The 23,246-nt window shown below is 38.2% G+C and overlaps 1 protein-coding gene across 5 annotated transcripts in view; it reads left to right on the top strand.

The window, feature by feature from the left end:
- The window catches only part of BBS7 (Bardet-Biedl syndrome 7), a 90,920-nt gene that overhangs the window by 51,816 nt on the left and 15,858 nt on the right, over positions 1 to 23,246 (top strand). For all 5 annotated transcript variants that reach the window (XM_037830574.1, XM_037830576.1, XM_037830575.1 and 2 more), the window contains exons 9-13: positions 3,561 to 3,645; positions 4,411 to 4,513; positions 7,909 to 8,101; positions 9,297 to 9,371; positions 22,032 to 22,097. In XM_037830574.1, coding sequence (XP_037686502.1) covers positions 3,561 to 3,645; positions 4,411 to 4,513; positions 7,909 to 8,101; positions 9,297 to 9,371; positions 22,032 to 22,097 — 522 coding nt within the window. The remainder of the gene's footprint in view (positions 1 to 3,560; positions 3,646 to 4,410; positions 4,514 to 7,908; positions 8,102 to 9,296; positions 9,372 to 22,031; positions 22,098 to 23,246) is intronic.

Here is a 23,246-nt window from a genome sequence, read left to right as displayed (position 1 = left end):
TGACATACCTTTGCTTTTCTGCCCAGCAGGTGCACCTGTCAGCCTGTCACTGGCTGGTGTAAGAGGGTGTGGCCTGTGGCTCTCCTCCCCCAGTCTTTGGGGTCTGGTTCCGGTAAGGCAGGGAGTAGAGCTGGGCCCCTTCCTTTCCTCTTGGGAAGCTATGCCCCCTCCAGAGAGGTCAGCTGCATATCAATAAGTTCTTTGTTTTTCTGACCGTGCTGATCAAAGTGTTTTGATTTTAAAATGGCTGAAACGTTGTTTACTGCAAAGTGCTGCAGACTGAAAATGGCTGAGGCTTTCTCCACAGAGAGAGGAAGGGACAGAAAGCTCCCAGATTCACCCGTCAGCCAGAGATAGCACCCGATCCTCTGGGCTCCCTGTCCTGAGACAGATATATCCCCCGACTCTCCCAAGGTCAATTGTCACCAAAAGCTTCTGTCTGCTTATTGGGGATTTTCTGTCTGTATTGAGCGGTTAATATTAAAACTCCAGTTGGGGCTGGGCTGAGGTCCACTCGCTTGTTTGGAGAGTGCTGCTGTCTAGCATCTTGAGGCTTCTGTGAGGGAGGGGCTCTCAGTTCTTGGCTCTCAGCGCGGGTCCGCAGTTTTTACTTTCAGATTTTATGCTGCAACCTTGGGCATTCCTCCCAGTTCAGGTTGGCGGATGATGAGTGGACAGTCACGTTTGTCTCCCCGCAGTTATTCCAGGTTATTTACTAGTTTTTTGGTCATTTATGAATTGTTCCAGGGGAGGACTAACAGTCTTCCACGCCTCTCTATGCCGCCATCTTAGCTCCTCCCCGAGAATTCCTCGGAGGACTCGGGTTTGCAGGGTGGGGACGCAGAAAGGGCGCAGGGTCCAGGGGCTCCGGTGGGAAGCAGACCAAAACCCAATTCTGTTGTCCCTAATTTTTGAAGGCCAGTTTTGATGGAGATAGAATTCTTGGTTGGCAGATTTTCTCTTTTGAGTATCTTAAATATGTCATACCACTGCCTTCTCGCCTCCATGGTTTCCACTGGGAAATCTGCATATAGTCTTATTGAGTTTCCCATATGTAATGGATTGCTTTTCTCTTGCTACTTTCAGAATTCTCTTTGTCTTTGACATTTGATAATCTGATTATTAAGTGTCTTAGCATAGGTCTGTTTGGATCTATTCTGTTTGGGGTACACTGCACTTCTTGGATCTGTAATTTTATGTCTTTCATAAGAGATGGGAAATTTCAGTGATTATTTCCTCCTTTATTGTTTTCTGTCCCTTTTCCCTTCTCCTTCTGGGACACCCATAACATGTATACTCATGCGCTTCCTGGTGTCATTCAGTTCCCTGAGATGCTGTTCATATTTTTCCATTCTTTTCCGCATCTGTTCTTTTGTGTGTAGGATTTCAGATGTCCTGTCCTCCAGTTCATGAATCCTTTGTTCTGCCTCTTCAAATCTGCTGTTGTATGTCTCCACTGTGTTTTTCATCTCTTCTGTTGTGCCTTTTATTCTCATAAGTTCTGCCATTTGTTTTTTCAAGCTTATGAAGTCTTTTTTATGGTCACCTAGTGTCTTCTTTATATCCTTCATATCTTTTGCCACATTTTCCTTCAGCTCATTGATTTGATTTAAAAGATTTGTTTGAACATCTTTAATTAATTGTTTCAACTCCTGTATCTCATTTGAAGTATAATTTTTTTTTCCTTTGGGCTGTATTTTCATTTTTCCTAGTGTGACTCATAATTTTTTGTTGTCTAGGCATTTGGTTTCTTTGTACCCCAGTGAGATTTTCCCATACCGGACGCGCTCAGGTCTCAGGAGGAGGGTGTAGTCAGAATCAAGTTTCCCTGAGGATGAGACAAAGCAGGTTATCAGACTTTCCTGTGAGTCCTCTAGACTCTGTGGTTTTCCTTCCTGCCCAGCAGGGTGGTGCCTATCAGCCTACAGCTCCCCATGGCTTAAAGAGGTGTGGTGCTTTAATTCTCAGCAGACCCTGTCCCTGCCAGAGGCCAGTGGTGTCAGAAGCCAAGCTAAAGTTGTGTCTGGTTTTGTGTCCTCCCTCCCCCCTGGGAATTCAGGCCCTGGGATATGAATTCTCTGATGGAAGTCTGCCACTTGAGCTGGGCCCCACTTCCTTTTCTTAGGGAAGATAAGCCCTTTAGGGAATTATCTCATTCACTTGACTTCTTCCTTTGTCACTCTAACTATCTTAACTCCACCCTTGCCTGGGTCAGTGCTGACAATTGAAAATGCCTGAGGCTTTCTCTAATGAGCTACTTAGAAAGAGATAAAAAAAAAAAGAAAAAAAGAAAGAAAGCCACTTTTCAGAGCCGGTCACCAGTCCCTGAGTTTTACCAGTTCACTGGTGTTGGTACCTGGTTCTATGTGCCTCTTTTCTTGGGACACAGCCATGTTCTGGTATTCTGAGCTCAACCACCTCCAAAAGTCTCTATTTTTTTTTTTCTGTCAGTCCCACCTCCTCTCTGCCAAGAGAGACTTCAGGGTTCCTTTCCTGCTTGCTCTGCATTTATCTGTGCTCATAGCTTGTATTCAGTAGTCCAAATTTGTTGTTTAAAACTTCAGTTGGAGTTTGGTTGAGTTACTTCCCTTGCACCTAGCAGACTGCTTCTTTTTCTCATAGGGGAGTGTTCCAACTGAGCCTGCCATGCCAGTGGGGAAGGAGCACCAGCTCTGCAGTTTGGGGAGCTTTCCTTAAAGTTCCATGCTGCAATCTCAGCCATTCCACCCATTCTGGACTGTGTATGATGTGTGTCTGGTCATGGATTTCCCCCATCAATTTTTCCAGACTATTTACTACTTGTTTCTGGCTATTTACTAGTTGCTCTAGAGGACTAACTGAACTCCACGCCTCCCTATGCCACCGTCTTGCCCTGCCTCCCAACACAGCCTTTTAAATTATATACACTGTGTTTGTTTATGTTGAATTCATGTATACTGAATTGTGATATAAAATTTATTGCTTGCTTCCAAAATAGTTTGAAAGCTACTGACCTATAATGCTTGTTAAAAGTGAAAACTCCTATTTTATTCACTAAATAATTAATTGTTATCAGATAAGTTTGAGAAGTATCATTTTAAAGAGATGTAAACCATAAGCCAGCTAAAAAACTTGGTTCCTCTCCATATTAGCATATATCTTAAAGGTTCCATATATTCATCCAAAAAACTATTTGGAGACGACAACATGGGATGTGTACTGTGGAATTCAGATAATATACTAAACGTCTTAGGGGTTTGGCTTATGTCATTTTTTTTTAAAGCTTCCTAACTCATATAAATAAACTTTTTTTTTTGCTCAGTAGATACTGTTAGCTGACTGGTAAACACATATATGCTAGAATAATTATAAATGCTATTTTCCAAAATTTAAAAACACTGAAATTTTCTACCATTTGTGCAAGATTTTTGTCTTTCTAATCTCAGTGTCTACACATAATAAGCATTCAGTTAATATATATTGAACATCTGGTGACAAGAAAATAAGTTTTCTGGTGCATTTTAACATATCAGTGAAATTTTTAGTTATTAATGAAATACTTCATCTTCAATTTATTTTAGACCTTGTCTGAAAGCGTCACATCTATCCAGGGTGGTTGTGTAGGGAAAGATGGCTATGATGAAATCGTGGTATCCACATATTCAGGTAAAGTAAATGGTAACAGGCAATTGCAAGAAAAGTATCAGTAATATATATTTTATGAATTGCTTTTGATGACTGCTTTTTGAAAGATTCTAATAATAATCCATTCTTAGCCTACAGCATTAAAAAATTTTTTGGGTAGATATAGGGAGGGAGTTGTGGGTGGGTTGATTTATAAAATAGTCAATAAAAGAATAATACTTTTTCTAAGAGTGCCTAACATGTTTCTAGTATCCTTGAAAATTAAATATAATTCTTTGATTTAAAGAGAAGTATTTATTGAAATTTAGTTTCTGTTTTGTACTTGTGTACATTTCTTATAAAAACTTGCTGTTGAGAGGGTCATTTTTTGCATATCCACAATAGTCATGTGAGAGTTTAAATTTTCATGAAAATACATTTTCAAAGGCAATTCTAATTCAGCAGCTATTTTTAATTTGCTAGAATGTAACTTATTCTATACTTGAAACTGAAACTGTAAGTTAAGAAGCAAAAGACTTCCTTAATCATAGTATTATAGTATTTAAAGCAAAAAAATTATCATAAATTCTTAAGTAATTTCATTATGGTTTGAATATTTCTCAGCTTGATTTTTTTTTTTTTTTTTTTTTTTTTTGGTTTTTGAAAAGTGAGTAAGTCTTTGGGATAAGGTTGAGGGAGATAGGTAAAGGGGCATCTATATTGGTATTTCAGCTTCACAGTGAATAACATACCCATTGATAACACTTGCAACATTAAATGGTGCTTGATTGTAATTTGTCACCACAGGTTGGGTTACAGGTTTGACGACAGAGCCTGTTCATAAGGAAAGTGGGCCAGGAGAAGAACTAAAAATTAATCAGGAGATGCAGAATAAAATTGCTTCTTTACGGTAACTTTTTTTTAATGCAGTTTTATTGAGATATATTCACACGCCATGCAATTCATCTGAAGTATATAATCAGTGGCTCACTGTATCATCATATAGTTATGCATTCATCACCATGATTGATTTTAGAACATATTCATTACTCCAGAAAGAGAAATACAAATAGAAAAGAAAACCCAAAACATCCAATACCCCTTTATCTTCCCCTGTTGACCCCTATTATTGACCCTTAGTATTGGTGTGGTACATTTGTTACTGTTGATGAATGAATATTAGGATATTACTGTTAACTATAGTCCATAGTTTGCAATAGGTACATTTTTTTCCCATATACCCCTCTATTATTGACTCCTAGTAATAGTGTTGTACATTTGTTCTAGTTCATGAAAGAACTTTTTTATATTTGTACAGTTAACCGCAGTCATCGTCCACCACACATTCCCATGTTTTAACCTCCGGCTTTCCTTCTGATAATATACATGACTCTCAACTTCCCCTTTCCACTGCATTCACCTACAACTCAGCATGGTTAATTATACTCACAAAAACTTGCTACCACCACCTCTGTCATTTCCAAACATTAAAGTTCGGCCTAGTTAAAAATTCTGTACATATTAAGCAACCGCTCCCCATTCTCTAGCTTCATTCTATATCCTGGTACCTATATTGTAGATTTTATGTCTATGAATTTACATATTATAATTAGTTCATATTAGTGAGATCATAACAATATTTGTCCTTTTGTGTCTGACTTACTTTTCTTAATGTCCTCAAAGTTCATCCTTGTAGTCCTGTGCTTCAAGACTTCATTCCTTCTTACTGCTGAATAATATTCCATCATACACACACACACACACACACACACACACACACACACACACACCCCATTTTGTTTATCCATTCATCTATTGATGGACACTTGGGTTGTTTCTGTGTTTTGGCAATTGTGAATACTGCTGTGAATATTAGTGTTCAAATGTCTCTTCTCATCCCTGCTTTCAGATCTTCCAGGTATATACCAAGTAGGAGGCTTGCTGGGTTGTAAGGCAACTCGATGCTCAGCTTCCTGAGGAAACTTTGAGTTTTTTCTTTGCTTTTATTCCCCCTCCATTTCATGAAATGTATGGTTGTTTTTGTTTTTGTTTTTATTGGAAGAAATGGTATAATTAATTGGTAAATTGCCTTTTAAAATGAAGTTATCAGTTTAAGAAAGCTAGCAGTAAGCTCATTAATATTTTGGAGTTAGAAATATACTTTCTGAATGCTTTATTCTATACTGGCTTCTTCTTAGATCAAAGATTATATTTTTTCATTTGTTTAGCCATAGATAGTTACAGTGGGTTTTTTTGTTGTTTGTTTGTTTTTTAGAAACTAGAAAGAAATCAACACAAATGACTCTATTTCTCATTAATTCCAATGTTCACTGTTCCTTTGGAGCCTTCTGAATCTATAACTTTTGCTTTGTTTCTAGAACCGAGTAATGTTGACTCCCGTTGACATAGGGATTGTTTGCATAGTCTGCCCAGTTTGACTCCTATTAAAAGAGACCCTAGCCTCATGTAAAGTTGTTTCATAGAGTGAAGAAGTGAGAGTTGTTGAAACTTTTAATGACCGCTTTCCCACTTTGACCCTTCCTAATCTCTTGGGGGGTCTTTTTGGTGGTTGTTGAGGGCTACGGAAGCTTTCAAGGCAGCAAGATGCCACAAGTGCTAGTAACCAAAGCCATCAGGAGAGCAAGCTGTAATGTTCATGCAACAAGGATACCAGATCATACAAGGTTATACTAGTTCATGCAACAAGGATGCCAAGAAAAGCTAGTGACTAGCTCACATCCTCAGTACATTACTGTTCTAGTTTGCTAATGCTGCCAGAATGCAAAACACCAGAGATGGATTGGCTTTTATAAAAGGGGGTTTATTTTTACACAGTTACAGTCTTAAGGCCATAACGTGTCCAAGGTAACACATCAGTAATCAGGTACCTTCACTGGAGGATGGCCAATGGTGTCCAGTAAACCTGTGTTAGCTGGAAAGGCACGTGGCTGGCGTCTGCTCCAAAGTTCTGGTTTCAAAATGGCTGTCTCCCAGGATGTTCCTCTTTAGGCTGCAGTTCCTCAAAAATGTCACTCTTAGTTGCACTTGGGGTATTTGTCCTCTCTTAACTTATCCGGAGCAAGAGTCTGCTTTCAACTGCCTAGTCTTCAAACTTGCTCTCATCTGCAGGTCCTGTGCTTTCTTCAGAGTGTCCCTCTTGGCTGTAGCTCCTCTCCAAAACATCACTCACAGCTGCACTGAGTTCCTTCTGTTATGTCAGCTCATTTATATGGTTCCACTGATCAACTTAGTCCCACCCCGAATGGGCAGAGCAACACTTCCATGGAAATTATCCAATCAGAGTCATCACCCACAGCTGGGTGGGGCACATTCCAAAGAAACACTCAAAGAATTACAATCTAATCAACACAGATAACATCTGCCCACACAAGATTACATCAAAGATAATGGCATTTGGGGGACACAATATATTCAAACTGGCACAATTACCTTTTATTTATAATCAGTTTTACTCCTTCCTGATTCCACTGGAATGTAAGATCCTCAAGAATCTTAGGTCTCTTTTGTTCAGTTAACACCTGGAATACTGCTAGGTACATAGGAGGCACTCAGTAAATATGTTTTGGATTAATGAATCTTATCCTTGGTTCCTTGTACAAATCCCTTCCAAGCTCCTCCCCAGACATTTCCTCCAGAGTGGGGCTAGCTAGGCCACATATTCTACCCCAGTTACTATTTACCTCATTTGCACATGGCTTTTCCCATTGAAGGAATGCTATACCCAGCGCTACCTTAAGCAATGTGTGTATAGTTCAATCTCAGCAGAATCTTCTCCAACACTTGGTAAAACTTCAGCTAGGCACTGGCTCATATCATCTTGTGGTCCCCCAAATGCTGACATTATGTATCCTCCTCTATATTCTGTACATCTCCCGTGATGTCTTGCTGAAAGGTACATGTTTACTGGCACACATTTTGTTTCTTCTCATTAAATCTAATGTTTCTGTGCCCTGATACAGTCAGTCCCTTTACGATTAATTCTATTTGCAACTGTAACCAGATTCATGACTTAGAATTGATTATTTGCAACCTGCCTTTGTACTACAACTCTTTATTAATATTACTGATATAGGATTAAGTAGATGTTTTCATTTTTATAATGGGGTAAATAATGTGTTATTTGGTCAGTCAAAGAAACAAACATTTCATTCCTATTGATGTTATAGTTCTGGCTTATCAGTAAGAACTCATTTTTGCAGAAGTAAATGCCTCAAGTTTGTAAACATTCTAGGACCACAAATATTTGTGTTTATAGGTGACAGTATTGTGTGTATTTTCCTCTAGGGGTGAGCTGGAACATCTGCAGTATAAAGTACTGCAGGAAAGAGAGAAATACCAACAGTCTTCCCAATCAAGCAAAGCAAAATCAGCAGTACCTTCATTTAGTGTAAATGACAAATTTACATTAAATAAAGATGATGCCAGCTACAGCCTTGTCTTAGAGGTGCAGACTGCGATAGATAATGTCTTAATACAGGTAAACAGAATTTCCAATTTCTTAGGTAAAGGGCTTATAACTGATTGACTTTATGTATATGTTTTATGTCATCTATATATAGTCATGTATTTTATGACTGGATTTATTTTGCCAACCACTCATATGCAGTAATTATTAACAAACACTGTTTTAAAGAGTAATTTTAAATATTGTATCTTCTTAATCTTGCATTATATAATCAGTTTGTTCCTAGATTATTTAAATTACATCTTTACTTTTTATTTAGCCTGTATTTATTACAAAACAAAAGAGAGATGGATTTAAGTTTCAGGAAGAGTCAGAAAGGAGAAACCAGTAAGGATTTTCTTCTTTGGCTACCCTCTGGGAGAATCTTAACAGACATGTGACTTAGAGAACTCCAATGTTTAATGCTTTTATTAGAATTTCTTTAAAATCCCCAAATACTAAAATGGTAGTTTATGTTACAGCTTGCTCATTAATCCAGTACTTTCAAGGTTGGTCAGTAGGCAAAGTAGGTAAGCCTAATGGGTGAAATTTAAGGACAGTAATGTACAACTCCAGTCATCAGTGTATTTGTGTCTTTCTTCCTTTATTTTGAAAGAGATTTAGGGAGTAGAAAAGGATGATAGTAGGATGAATGGAAAAAAGCAAAAGACAGAAAAGGAAGGAGACAAGTTTTAAAAAGATTTAGGGAGAGATCAGATTATTATTATTTAAAACTTAAAGGAGAAATCTCTCTGAAGTAATACTAGCTGATGGGTGCTGCATGGAACAACTCAGAACATCACTCATGTAGAACATACTGCAGCTACCTCTCTGGAGCAGACCAAAAATGATCTCCTTTCTGTTTTACAGGTTAAAGTAAAAGTGATAAAAATGAACTGATGTCATTTCATTTGATTATGTATAGTACTTGGTAATACTTTTAGTACTAACAATAGTAGGACGGTTATAATTTTGTGTGGACAATGAGAGATGGTACTCTATGATTTCTGATCATCCACATTAAAAAAGTATAGGTGATTGCAAATAATATTTTTTCTTTATATTTATATTTTGGAGGTACCAGACTTTCAAAAATAAATTAAGAAAATTCATGCTCTCAGATTTAAAGATGAGCATAAACTAGAACTAAGTATAACTCTGAGAGAAAATATATTGTGTGAAAATTTTTAGGTTTTTCACCTTGACTTTTTTTTTTAATTGACTGTAGAGTGATGTTCCAATAGATTTACTTGATGTGGATAAAAATTCTGCTGTTGTAAGTTTTAGCAGCTGTGATTCTGAGGTGAGTTTAAAAAGAATTCTTCATACACTTTCATTTCTATTATGCCATTTTGAGTAAAGCCTATAAATGCTGCTAGGGTTTGATGTTTTTCCTTCAGTCTTTCCTTTCATAGTCTTTACCTCAGAATCTCCTTCTCTCTTTTCCTGTCCTCAGATAATGCAGAAGCCTGGATGTTGTCCTAGATTCCTTTCTCTCTCTGATCTGTTATATCCAGTTAGTCACTAGGATCTGTCAGTTCTACCTCCATGGGTCTCAGATCTCTACTCTTACTTCATTCCCTATTCTGTTAACTTAGTCCAGACCCTCATCAACTCTTGCTTGAACCACTACTGTAACCAGTGTCTCTGCCTTCAGTCTTGCTTCCCACTATACACTGCCACAGTGAGGTCTTCCTAGCACACCAAACATCACTGTGTAAATTCTTTTCTCAGAACCTTTTAAAAATTCCTTATTTCCTGCAGGATATAAATCTAGATTCCTCACTGTGGCATGACTTAGCTCTTGATTATGTTTCCACCTTATCTCGTACCAGTGTTACCTCCCTTCCTATGCACTCTATTTCTGCCAAACTGAATGTTCCAGTTTGCTAAAGCCACCAGAACTCAATATACTAGCTTTTACAGTGGGGGTTTATTCACAAATTTACAGTTCCAAGGCCATGAAAATGTCCAAATTAAGGCATCAAGAGATAGATACCTTCTCTGAGGAAAGGCCGATGGTGTCCGAGATTCCTCTGCCACATGAGAAGGCATATGGCTGGCTCTGATGAACCTTCTTTCCTGGGTTTAGCTTCTGGTTTCAGTGGCTTTCTCCAAAATGTCTCTGGGCTTCTGTTTCAGCTACTGTGGGTCCTTGCTTGCTTCTCCCAGGGGTAAACTCTGGATTACATATCATTTTCTCTGTAAAATGTCTCTCTCAGCTTCTCTCTTGGCTTTTCAGCTTGTTTCTCCCAGGGCGTTTCTGTCCAGGCATCTCCAAGCATCTGGGTCTGTGTTGGCTTTGAGCTCTTTCTCCACAAGTTCCCTTAAGGACTACAGTAAACTAATTAAGACCCACTGTTACGATTTGCTAGAGCTGCCATTATGCAAAATACTAGAAATGGATTGGGTTTTTTAAGGGGGATTTATTAGGTTATAAATTCACAGTTCTAAGGCCATAAAAGTGTCCAAACTAAGGCATCAACAAGAGGATAATGTCACTAAAGAATGGCCGATGGCATCCAGAACACCTGTGTCAGCTGGGAAGGCACTTGCTGCCATCTGCTGGTCCTTTGCTCCTGGGCTGTGTTTCAAAATGGCTTTCTCCAAAATGTCTCTGGGCTCCTGTCTTCGCTTCTCTCTCTCAGCTCCTGTGCATCCTTGCTTCTTTCTCCCAGAGCATTTCTCTCTAAGCATCTGGAGGTTCTCTCAGCTTCTCCGGGGCAAACTGTGGGCTGTGTCTCTTAGCTTAGCATCTCTAAATATCCTTCTGTTTGCATCTCCAAGCATCTCCAAGCATCAGCACCTGTGTTGGCTCTTGAGTTCTCTTAAGTATTCCAGTGAACCAATCAAGACCCACCCTAAGAGGGCAGTGTCCACACCTCCATGGAAATAATTTAATCAGAGGTATCACTCACAGTTGGGTGAGTCACATCTCCATGGAAACACTCAATCAAGAGGTTCCATCCAACAAGATTGGGTTAAAAGATTGTCACTTTTGTGGGGGACATAATATGTCCAAACTGGCACACCCACCTCAAATGGGTGGGTCACATCTCCATGGAAAACCTAATCAAAGATCCCACCGACAATAGGTCTGCCCTACAAGAGTGGATTAAAAGAACATAGTCTTGATGGCTCGGAGGCGGGGCAAGATGGCAGACTGGTGAGCTGTAAGTTTTAGTTACTCCTCCAGGAAAGTAGGTAAAAAGCCAGGAACTGCGTGGACTGGACACCACAGAGCAATCTGTCTTTGGGCATACTTCATACAACACTCATGAAAACGTCGAACTGCTGAGATCAGCGAAATCTGTAAGTTTTTGCGGCCAGGGGACCCGTGCCCCTCCCTGCCAGGCTCACTCCCGTGGGAGGAGGGGCTGCCAGCTCCGGGAAGGAGAAGGGAGAACTGCAGTGGTAGCCCTTCTCGGAAACTCATTCTACTGATCCATACTCCAACCATAGATAGACTGAGACCAGACACCAGAGAATCTGAGAGCAGCCAGCCCAGCAAACTCATTCTACTGATCCATACTCCAACCATAGATAGACTGAGACCAGACACCAGAGAATCTGAGAGCAGCCAGCCCAGCAGAGAGGAGACAGGCATAGAAAAAAAAAAATAACACGAAAAACTCCAAAATAAAAGCAGAGGATTTTTGGAGTTCTGGTGAACACAGAAAGGGGAAGGGCGGAGCTCAGGCCTTGAGGTGCATATGCAAATCCCGAAGAAAAGCTGATCTCTCTGCCCTGTGGACCTCTCCTTAATGGCCCTGGTTGCTTTGTCTATTAGCATTTCAATAACCCATTAGATCTCTGAGAAGGGCCCTTTTTTTTTTTTTTTTTTTTTTAATCCTTTTTTCTTTTTCTAAAACAATTACTCTAAGAAGCCCAATACAGAAAGCTTCAAAGACTTCAATTTGGGCACGTCAAGTCAAGAGCAGAACTAAGAGAGCTCTGAGACAAAAGGCAATAATCCAGTGGCTGAGAAAATTCACTAAACACCACAACTTCCCAAGAAAAGGGGGGTGTCCGCTCACAGCCACCATCCTGGTGGACAGGAAACACTCCTGCCCATCGCCAGCCCCATAGCCCAGAGCTGCCCCAGACAACCCAGTGTGACGGAAGTGCTTCAAATAAGAGGCACACACCACAAAACTGGGCGTGGACATTAGCCTTCCCTGCAACCTCAGCTGATTGTCCCAGAGCTGGGAAGGTGGAGCAGTGTGAATTAACAAAGCCCCATTCAGCCATCATTTGAGCAGACTGGGAGCCTCCCTACACAGCCCAGCAGCCCAGAACTGCCCTGGGGGGATGGCACTCACCTGTGACATAGCACAGTCATCCCTCAACAGAGGACCCGGGGTGCACAGCCTGGAAGAGGGGCCCACTTGCAAGTCTCAGGAGCCATACGCCAATACCAAAGACTTGTGGGTCAGTGGCAGAGACAAACTGTGGCAGGACTGAACTGAAGGATTAGACTATTGCAGCAGCTTTAAAACTCTAGGATCATTAGGGAGATATGATTGTTAGGGCCACCCCCCCTCCCCGACTGCCCAGAAACACGCCCCACATACAGGGCAGGCAACACCAACTACACACGCAAGCTTGGTACACCAATTGGGCCCCACAAGACTCACTCCCCCACTCACCAAAAAGGCTAAGCAGGGGAAAACTGGCTTGTGGAGAACAGGTGGCTCGTGGACACCACCTGCTGGTTAGTTAGAGAAAGTGTATTCCACGAAGCTGTAGATCTGATAAATTAGAGATAAGGACTTCAATAGGTCGACAGACCCTAAAAGAACCCTGTCAAGTTCAGCAAATGCCACGAGGCCAAAAACAACAGAAAATTATAAAGCATATGAAAAAACCAGACGATATGGATAACCCAAGCCCAAGCACCCAAATCAAAAGATCAGAAGAGACACAGCACCTAGAGCAACTACTCAAAGAACTAAAGATGAACAATGAGACCATAGTACGGGATATGAAGGAAATCAAGAAGACTCTAGAAGAGCATAAAGAAGACATTGCAAGACTAAATAAAAAAATGGATGATCTTATGGAAATTAAAGAAACTGTTGACCAAATTAAAAAGATTCTGGACACTCATAGTACAAGACTAGAGGAAGTTGAACAACGAATCAGTGACCTGGAAGATGACAGAAGGGAAAATGAAACCATAGAAGAAAGAATGGGGAAAAAAATTGAAAAAATCGAAATGGACCTCAGGGATATGATAGATAATATGAAACGTCCAAATATAAGACTCATTGGTGTCCCAGAAGGGGAAGAAAAGGGTAAAGGTCTAGGAAGAGTATTCAAAGAAATTGTTGGGGAAAACTTCCCAAATCTTCTAAACAACATAAATACACAAATCATAAATGCTCAGCGAACCCCAAATAGAATAAATCCAAATAAACCCACTCCGAGACATATACTGATCACACTGTCAAACACAGAAGAGAAGGAGCAAGTTCTGAAAGCAGCAAGAGAAAAGCAATTCACCACATACAAAGGAAACAGCATAAGACTAAGTAGTGACTACTCAGCAGCCACCATGGAGGCGAGAAGGCAGTGGCACGATATATTTAAAATTCTGAGTGAGAAAAATTTCCAGCCAAGAATACTTTATCCAGCAAAGCTCTCCTTCAAATTTGAGGGAGAGCTTAAATTTTTCACAGACAAACAAATGCTGAGAGAATTTGCCAACAAGAGACCTGCCCTACTGGAGATACTAAAGGGAGCCCTACAGACAGAGAAACAAAGACAGGACAGAGAGACTTGGAGAAAGGTTCAGTACTAAAGAGATTCGGTATGGGTACAATAAAGGATATTAATAGAGAGAGGGAAAAATATGGCAAACATAAACCAAAGGATAAGATGGCCAATTCAAGAAATGCCTTCACGGTTATAACGTTGAATGTAAATGGATTAAACTCCCCAATTAAAAGATATAGATTCGCAGAATGGATCAAAAAAAATGAACCATCAATATGTTGCATACAAGAGACTCATCTTAGACACAGGGACACAAAGAAACTGAAAGTGAAAGGATGGAAAAAAATATTTCATGCAAGCTACAGCCAAAAGAAAGCAGGTGTAGCAATATTAATCTCAGACAAAATAGACTTCAAATGCAGGGATGTTTTGAGAGACAAAGAAGGCCACTACATACTAATAAAAGGGGAAATTCAGCAAGAAGAAATAACAATCGTAAATGTCTATGCACCCAATCAAGGTGCCACAACATACATGAGAGAAACACTGGCAAAACTAAAGGAAGCAATTGATGTTTCCACAATAATTGTGGGAGACTTCAACACATCACTCTCTCCTATAGATAGATCAACCAGACAGAAGACCAATAAGGAAATTGAAAACCTAAACAATCTGATAAATGAATTAGATTTAACAGACATATACAGGACATTACATCCCAAATCACCAGGATACACATACTTTCCTAGTGCTCATGGAACTTTCTCCAGAATAGACCATATGCTGGGACATAAAACAAGCCTCAATAAATTTAAAAAGATTGAAATTATTCAAAGCACATTCTCTGACCACAATGGAATACAATTAGAAGTCAATAACCATCAGAGACTTAGAAAATTCACAAATACCTGGAGGTTAAACAACACACTCCTAAACAATCAGTGGGTTAAAGAAGAAATAGCAAGAGAAATTGCTAAATATCTAGAGATGAATGAAAATGAGAACACAACATACCAAAACCTATGGGATGCAGCAAAAGCAGTGCTAAGGGGGAAATTTATAGCACTAAACGCATATATTAAAAAGGAAGAAAGAGCCAAAATCAAAGAACTAATGGATCAACTGAAGAAGCTAGAAAATGAACAGCAAACCAATCCTAAACCAAGTAGAAGAAAAGAAATAACAAGGATTAAAGCAGAAATAAATGACATAGAGAACAAAAAAACAGTAGAGAGGATAAATATCACCAAAAGTTGGTTCTTTGAGAAGATCAACAAGATTGACAAGCCCCTAGCTAGACTGACAAAATCAAAAAGAGAGAAGACCCATATAAACAAAATAATGAATGAAAAAGGTGACATAACTGCAGATCCTGAAGAAATTAAAAAAATTATAATAGGATATTATGAACAACTGTATGGCAACAAACTGGATAATGTAGAAGAAATGGACAATTTCCTGGAAACATATGAACAACCTAGACCGACCAGAGAAGAAATAGAAGACCTCAACCAACCCATCACAAGCAAAGAGATCCAATCAGTCATCAAAAATCTTCCCACAAATAAATGCCCAGGGCCAGATGGCTTCACAGGGGAATTCTACCAAACTTTCCAGAAAGAACTGACACCAATCTTACTCAAACTCTTTCAAAACATTGAAAAAAATGGAACACTACCTAACTCATTTTATGAAGCTAACATCAATGTAATACCAAAACCAGGCAAAGATGCTACAAAAAAGGAAAACTACCGGCCAATCTCCCTAATGAATATAGATGCAAAAATCCTCAACAAAATACTTGCAAATCGAATCCAAAGACACATTAAAAAAATCATACACCATGACCAAGTGGGGTTCATTCCAGGCATGCAAGGATGGTTCAATATAAGAAAAACAATCAATGTATTACAACACATTAAGAAGTCAAAAGGGAAAAATCAATTGATCATCTCAATAGATGCTGAAAAAGCATTTGACAAAATCCAACATCCCTTTTTGATAAAAACAATTCAAAAGGTAGGAATTGAAGGAAACTTCCTCAACATGATAAAGAGCATATATGAAAAACCCACAGCCAGCATAGTACTCAATGGTGAGAGACTGAAAGCCTTCCCTCTAAGATCAGGAACAAGACAAGGATGACCGCTGTCACCACTGTTATTCAGCATTGTGCTGGAAGTGCTATCCAGGGCAATCCGGCAAGACAAAGAAATAAAAGGCATCCAAATTGGAAAAGAAGAAGTAAAACTCATTGTTTGCAGATGATATGATCTTATATCTAGAAAACCCTGAGAAATCAACGATACAGCTTCTAGAGCTAATAAACAAATTTAGCAAAGTAGCGGGATACAAGATTAATGCACATAAGTCAGTAATGTTTCTATATGCTAGAAATGAACAAACTGAAGAGACACTCAAGAAAAAGATACCATTTTCAATAGCAACTAAAAAAATCAAGTACCTAGGAATAAACTTAACCAAAGATGTAAAAGACCTATACAAAGAAAACTACATAACTCTACTAAAAGAAATAGAAGGGGACCTTAAAAGATGGAAAAATATTCCATGTTCATGGATAGGAAGGCTAAATGTCATTAAGATGTCAATTCTACCCAAACTCATCTACAGATTCAATGCAATCCCAATCAAAATTCCAACAACCTACTTTGCAGACTTGGAAAAGCTAGTTATCAAATTTATTTGGAAAGGGAAGATGCCTCGAATTGCTAAAGACACTCTAAAAAAGAAGAACGAAGTGGGAGGACTTACACTCCCTGACTTTGAAGCTTATTATAAAGCCACAGTTGCCAAAACAGCATGGTACTGGCACAAAGATAGACATATAGATCAATGGAATCGAATTGAGAATTCAGAGATAGACCCTCAGATCTATGGCCGACTGATCTTTGATAAGGCCCCCAAAGTCACTGAACTGAGTCATAATGGTCTTTTCAACAAATGGGGCTGGGAGAGTTGGATATCCATATCCAAAAGAATGAAAGAGGACCCCTACCTCACCCCCTACACAAAAATTAACTCAAAATGGACCAAAGATCTCAATATAAATGATAGTACCATAAAACTCCTAGAAGATAATGTAGGAAAACATCTTCAAGACCTTGTATTAGGCGGCCACTTCCTAGACTTTACACCCAAAGCACAAGCAACAAAAGAGAAAATAGATAAATGGGAACTCCTCAAGCTTAGAAGTTTCTGCACCTCAAAGGAATTTCTCAAAAAGGTAAAGAGGCAGCCAACTCAATGGGAAAAAAATTTTGGAAACCATGTATCTGACAAAAGACTGAAATCTTGCATATACAAAGAAATCCTACAACTCAATGACAATAGTACAGACAGCCCAATTATAAAATGGGCAAAAGATATGAAAAGACAGTTCTCTGAAGAGGAAATACAAATGGCCAAGAAACACATGAAAAAATGTTCAGCTTCACTAGCTATTAGAGAGATGCAAATTAAGACCACAATAAGATACCATCTAACACCGGTTAGAATGGCTGCCATTAAACAAACAGGAAACTACAAATGCTGGAGGGGATGTGGAGAAATTGGAACTCTTATTCATTGTTGGTGGGACTGTATAATGGTTCAGCCACTCTGGAAGTCAGTCTGGCAGTTCCTTAGAAAACTAGATATAGAGCTACCATTCGATCCAGCGATTGCACTTCTCGGTATATACCCGGAAGATCGGAAAGCAGTGACACGAACAGATATCTGCACGCCAATGTTCATAGCAGCATTATTCACAATTGCCAAGAGATGGAAACAACCCAAATGTCCTTCAACAGATGAGTGGATAAATAAAATGTGGTATATACACACGATGGAATACTACGCGGCAGTAAGAAGGAACGATCTCGTGAAACATATGACAACATGGATGAACCTTGAAGACATAATGCTGAGCGAAATAAGCCAGGCACAAAAAGAGAAATATTATATGCTACCACTAATGTGAACTTTGAAAAATGTAAAACAAATGGTTTATAATGTAGAATGTAGGGGAACTAGCAGTAGAGAGCAATTAAGGAAGGGGGAACAATAATCCAAGAAGAACAGATAAGCTATTTAACGTTCTGGGGATGCCCAGAAATGCCTATGGTCTGTTAAATTCTGATGGATATAGTAGGAACAAGTTCACAGAAATGTTGCTATATTATGTAACTTTCTTGGGGTAAAGTAGGAACATGTTGGAAGTTAAGCAGTTATCTTAGGTTAGATGTCTTTTTCTTACTCCCTTGTTATGGTCTCTTTGAAATGTTCTTTTATTGTATGTTTGTTTTCTTTTTAAGTTTTTTTTTTTCATACAGTTGATTTAAAAAAGAAGGGAAAGTTAAAAAAAAAAAAGAAAGAAAAACAAGGAAAAAAAAAAAGATGTAGTGCCCCCTTGAGGAGCCTGTGGAGAGTGCAGGGGTATTCGCCTAATCCACCTCCATGGTTGCTAACATGACCACAGACATAGGGGACTGGTGGTTTGATGGGTTGAGCCCTCTACCATAAGTTTTACCCTTGGGAAGACGGTTGCTTCAAAGGAGAGGCTAGGCCTCCCTATATTTGTGCCTAAGAGTCTCCTCCTGAATGCCTCTTTGTTGCTCAGATGTGGACCTCTCTATCTGGCTAAGCCAACTTGAAAGGTGAAATCACTGCCCTCCCCCCTACGTGGGATCAGACACCCAGGGGAGTGAATCTCCCTGGCAACGTGGAATATGACTCCCGGGGAGGAATGTAGACCCGGCATCGTGGGACGGAGAACATCTTCTTGACCAAAAGGGGGATGTGAAAGGAAATGAAATAAGCTTCAGTGGCAGGGAGATTCCAAAACGAGCTGAGTGGTCACTCTGGAGGGCACTCTTATGCACACTTTAGACAACCCTTTTTAGGTTCTAAAGAATTGGGGTAGCTGGTGGTGGATACCTGAAACTATCAAACTACAACCCAGAACCCATGAATCTCGAAGACAGTTGTATAAAAATGTAGCTTATGAGGGGTGACAATGGGATTGGGAAAGCCATAAGGACCACACTCCACTTTGTCTAGTTTATGGATGGATGAGTAGAAAAATAGGGGAAGGAAACAAACAGACAAAGGTACCCAGTGTTCTTTTTTACTTCAATTGCTCTTTTTCACTCTAATTATTATTCTTGTTATTTTTGTGTGTGTGCTAATGAAGGTGTCAGGGATTGATTTAGGTGATGAATGTACAACTATGTAATGGTACTGTAAACAATCGAAAGTACGATTTGTTTTGTATGACTGCGTGGTATGTGAATATATGTCAATAAAATGATGATTAAAAAAAAAAAAAGAAGAAGGGAAAGTAAAAAAAAAAAAAAGAAAAACAAGGAAAAAAAAAAAAAGATTTAGTGCCCCCTTGAGGAGTCTGTGGAGAATGCAGGGGTATTCGCCTACCCCACCTCCATGGTTGCTAACATGACCACAGACATAGGGGACTGGTGGTTTGATGGGTTGAGCCCTCTACCATAAGTTTTACCCTTGGGAAGACGGTTGCTGCAAAGGAGAGGCTAGGCCTCCCTATATTTGTGCCTAAGAGTCTCCTCCTGAATGCCTCTTTGTTGCTCAGATGTGGCCCTCTCTCTGGCTAGGCCAACTTGAAAGGTGAAATCACTGCCCTCCCCACTACGTGGGATCAGACACCCAGGGGAGTGAATCTCCCTGGCAACGTGGAATATGACTCCCAGGGAGGAATGTAGACCCGGCATCGTGGAACGGAGAACATCTTCTTGACCAAAAGGGGGATGTGAAAGGAAATGAAATAAGCTTCAGTGGCAGAGAGATTCCAAAACGAGCCGAGAGATCACTCTGGTGGGCACTCTTACGCACACTTTAGACAACCCTTTTTAGGTTCCAAAGAATTGGGGTAGCTGGTGGTGGATACCTGAAACTATCAAACTACAACCCAGAACCCATGAATCTCGAAGACAGTTGTATAAAAATGTAGCTTATGAGGGGTGACAATGGGATTGGGAAAGCCATAAGGACCAAACTCCACTTTGTCTAGTTTATGGATGGATGTGTAGAAAAGTAGGGGAAGGAAACAAACAGACAAAGGTACCCAGTGTTCTTTTTTACTTCAATTGCTCTTTTTCACTCTAATTATTATTCTTGTTATTTTTGTGTGTGTGCTAATGAAGGTGTCAGGGATTGATTTAGGTGATGAATGTACAACTATGTAATGGTGCTGTAAACAATCGAAAGTACAATTTGTTTTGTATGACTGCGTGGTATGTGAATATATCTCAATAAAATGATGATTAAAAAAAAAAAACTAAAGGAGAAATGGGGTGGGATGGGGGGATGATTTGAGTGTTTTTTTTCACTTTTATTTTTCATTCTTGTTCTGGCTCTTTCTGATGTAAGGAAAATGTTCAGAGATAGATTGTGGTGATGAACACATAACTATGTTATCATACTGTGGACAGTGGATTGTATATCATGGATGATTGTATGGTGTGTGAATGTATTTCAATAAAACTGAATTTAATAAAAAAAAAAAAAAAAAAAAAGAACATAGTCTTTTAGGGGTACATAACAGATTCAAACTAGCATACCGAAGTTCTTAAAATTTCCTGAAAATGCTATACAGTTTCACACATCCTGCATTTGAACCCAATCTTTTCCTTCTGCCTGCCCTTTCTGGTCCTCCCCACTTTTTCTGTACTTATTGAATGCCTCCTTCTGCAAAGCACCTGTGATAAAATTTGTGTCTGTGCTTTTTGGACATGGTTTACCACAATCATTTCTTTCTGCTTAGTACTAGAGGACTAGCAGTCTCAGAGCTAGTTGTGGATTGTAAAGAGAAGTTTTGGTAAAGATAAGTTCCAGATTAACTGCATTGGAGAAAACAAGCCAGAGCAAAAGGAGCTAGTGACTGAAGCTGGCATAAAACGAAGGCATGAGAAGAGTAGATAAAGGAAAAAATCAGTAATTGTATTAAAGAATGATTTTCAGTGTAATTTCATAGTTTTTCTTTTTGATGAGATTTGATAACAGATGTATTGTTACCCATATATGATTTATCATCCTGTTTGAAAACAAAATATAAGATTGGAGCCTACTTCTTTATGACTATTTTGAAAAATAAAGTTAACATGAACTTGAAATATTTCATTCCTATGTTACTATGAAAGATTAACCTATTTTATTTATGTCACTGCAGGATTCTTTGAAATGAGTATTTTATATTTATTTAAACCCTATTTTCTTGGCTGATGACTTTTTAAAAAAAATTTTATTATGGAACATTTCACGTATACCCAAAGCAGAAAGAATAGTGTATTAACTTCCATGTCCACATCACTAACTTCAACATATAGCCAATCTTATTTCATTCTCTTCACCCTTGCCCACACCCCTAAACTAGATTATTTTAAAGCTAATCTCAAACATCTCTTTTAGTCTATATCCTTTATCCATAGTTCTGTAAATATCATTTGTTCTTAATCACATAAATTTATGCTTATGTTGACCGATCCTTTGTTTTTTTTTAAATATAAATGATTTGAAATTAAAATATTTGAATTTTCTTTCTGATATTGTCATCCTTTTAATTTTTTAAATAAAAATAGGAAAATAAAACTACATGAAAATTGCATATAAAATGTCATGTTGCTTTGCCCATTTTTGTAATTCATGCACCCAGAAATAAGTTTCTCTTTAAATAGTTTAATACTCGATTTAAGAAGCTATCATATTTGAAGTATAACTTCTCCAATTTAATTCAATAACCATGTATTGAGCACCTACAGTATGTTAGACATTGTGCTATTTGTTGGGAATAGAGATGAGCTATTTCTTAGTCTCTCTATAAACATTTGTGAAAATCAAAGACATTTCAACGTAGAACATTGTTGTAAATGCCTTTATCATGTGAGTATTCGGAGTTTGAATTGTCAGTTAAATTTTTAGAAGAACTTTTAATGTCTAAACATGTTGCTGTAGAGAGGCAAGGTGGAAAGAGCATGGGCTTTAGAGTCTTAAAGATTTGGATTTAAATTCCAGCTTTACTAACTTTGGGGAAAGTTACCTAACCTCTTGCAGGCTCAGTTTCTTTATCTGTTAAAACTTATATAGTGAAACTAAAGCACTTAGCACAATGACACTTTAATAGTATATGTTTAGTAAACAGTATCCATTGTTATTATTGATGTTGTTTTTGTTGTTAAAAATGGATATATCCTGATCTTTAACTTTGAATTCTTCTCAGTCAAATGACAACTTTCTTCTCGCCACTTACCGGTGCCAGGCAAATACCACAAGGCTGGAACTCAAGGTAAATTGTTAGAAATGAACTCTACTTGAATATTTGAACTTTCTGTTTTGTCCTTGGTACATTTTATAGTATCTGATATTGTTTCTTTGCATGGAATTTCTCTTTAAAGTGAGTAATTTTGGAGTAATGACTTTTGAATGCCCTGTTTTATTTTTTTTCACTACTAGTTTTTAGTTAGATTTTAATTTAGCCCAAAACACTATCTCTGCTATTAGCACTTAACCAATCATCTTTTCTAAAATTATAGATCTTAGTTTTCTCTTAATGGAAATTTTCTTTTCTAATTTTCTATTATGGAAAGTTTCAAACTTATAAATAAGTAGTGAATCCCCATGTACTTATCCCCCAACTTCAGCAATAATCAATGCATGCCCAATCTTACTTATGCTATCACTCCCCACCCAATTATTTTGAAGCAAAGACAAGATATTTTATAATTTCATTTATAAATAAGAAAAGTTAACAATAATTCCTTAGCATCATCAAATAGTCAGTGTTCAAATTCCACCGATTTTCATTTTTATAGTTGTTTTTTCCAATCATGGTCCAAATAAGGTAATTTAGTTATTGCCCAATGGTTTCCTACTGTCTGGATTTTGTTGATGGCATTCCTGTGATGTCATTTATCATCTATTCTAGAAAAAACCTTTTAAACTTTTCTTTAGTAACTTAGTAACATAATCATTTTTTGCAATTAAATATTGAACCTAACACACAAAGCTATTTTAATTATTTACTTTGTAGTATGAGGATTTTTTAAAAATTTGTTTTTATTATCTAAGAATTAAGTCTGTAACTTGTTTCCCTGGTAATGCTGATGTTCTGAGACTCAAAGTTTGTGTTTTTCAAGAGAGATACTGTTAGATACCGTTTTTCACATCTGATTAAGGAAAGTTCCAATTAAGTGTAATTAAAAAAAAAAACAAAACTATTTTGGTCTGCATAAGTTTCCTTTCCTATATTTTGAAAGAAAATTTAAAACTGGGGTAAATTTCTTTATACTTAAGCATATTTTATAAGTAGCCTAATTAAATATCACTGAGCAAGATTATGTTGATAAATTATGAAGTAGCCTAACAATTTTTAAATAACACTGCTACTTTTGAAAAAAAAGTTGTTGCTGTGGTAGCATATACATAACACAGAATT

The sequence above is a fragment of the Choloepus didactylus genome, chromosome 3 (genome assembly GCF_015220235.1).
Source record: "Choloepus didactylus isolate mChoDid1 chromosome 3, mChoDid1.pri, whole genome shotgun sequence".
In the NCBI taxonomy this organism is placed as follows: domain Eukaryota; kingdom Metazoa; phylum Chordata; class Mammalia; order Pilosa; family Megalonychidae; genus Choloepus; species Choloepus didactylus.
Note: the sequence above shows the minus strand (reverse complement) of the source record. Positions and strands in the feature narration are given on the sequence as shown.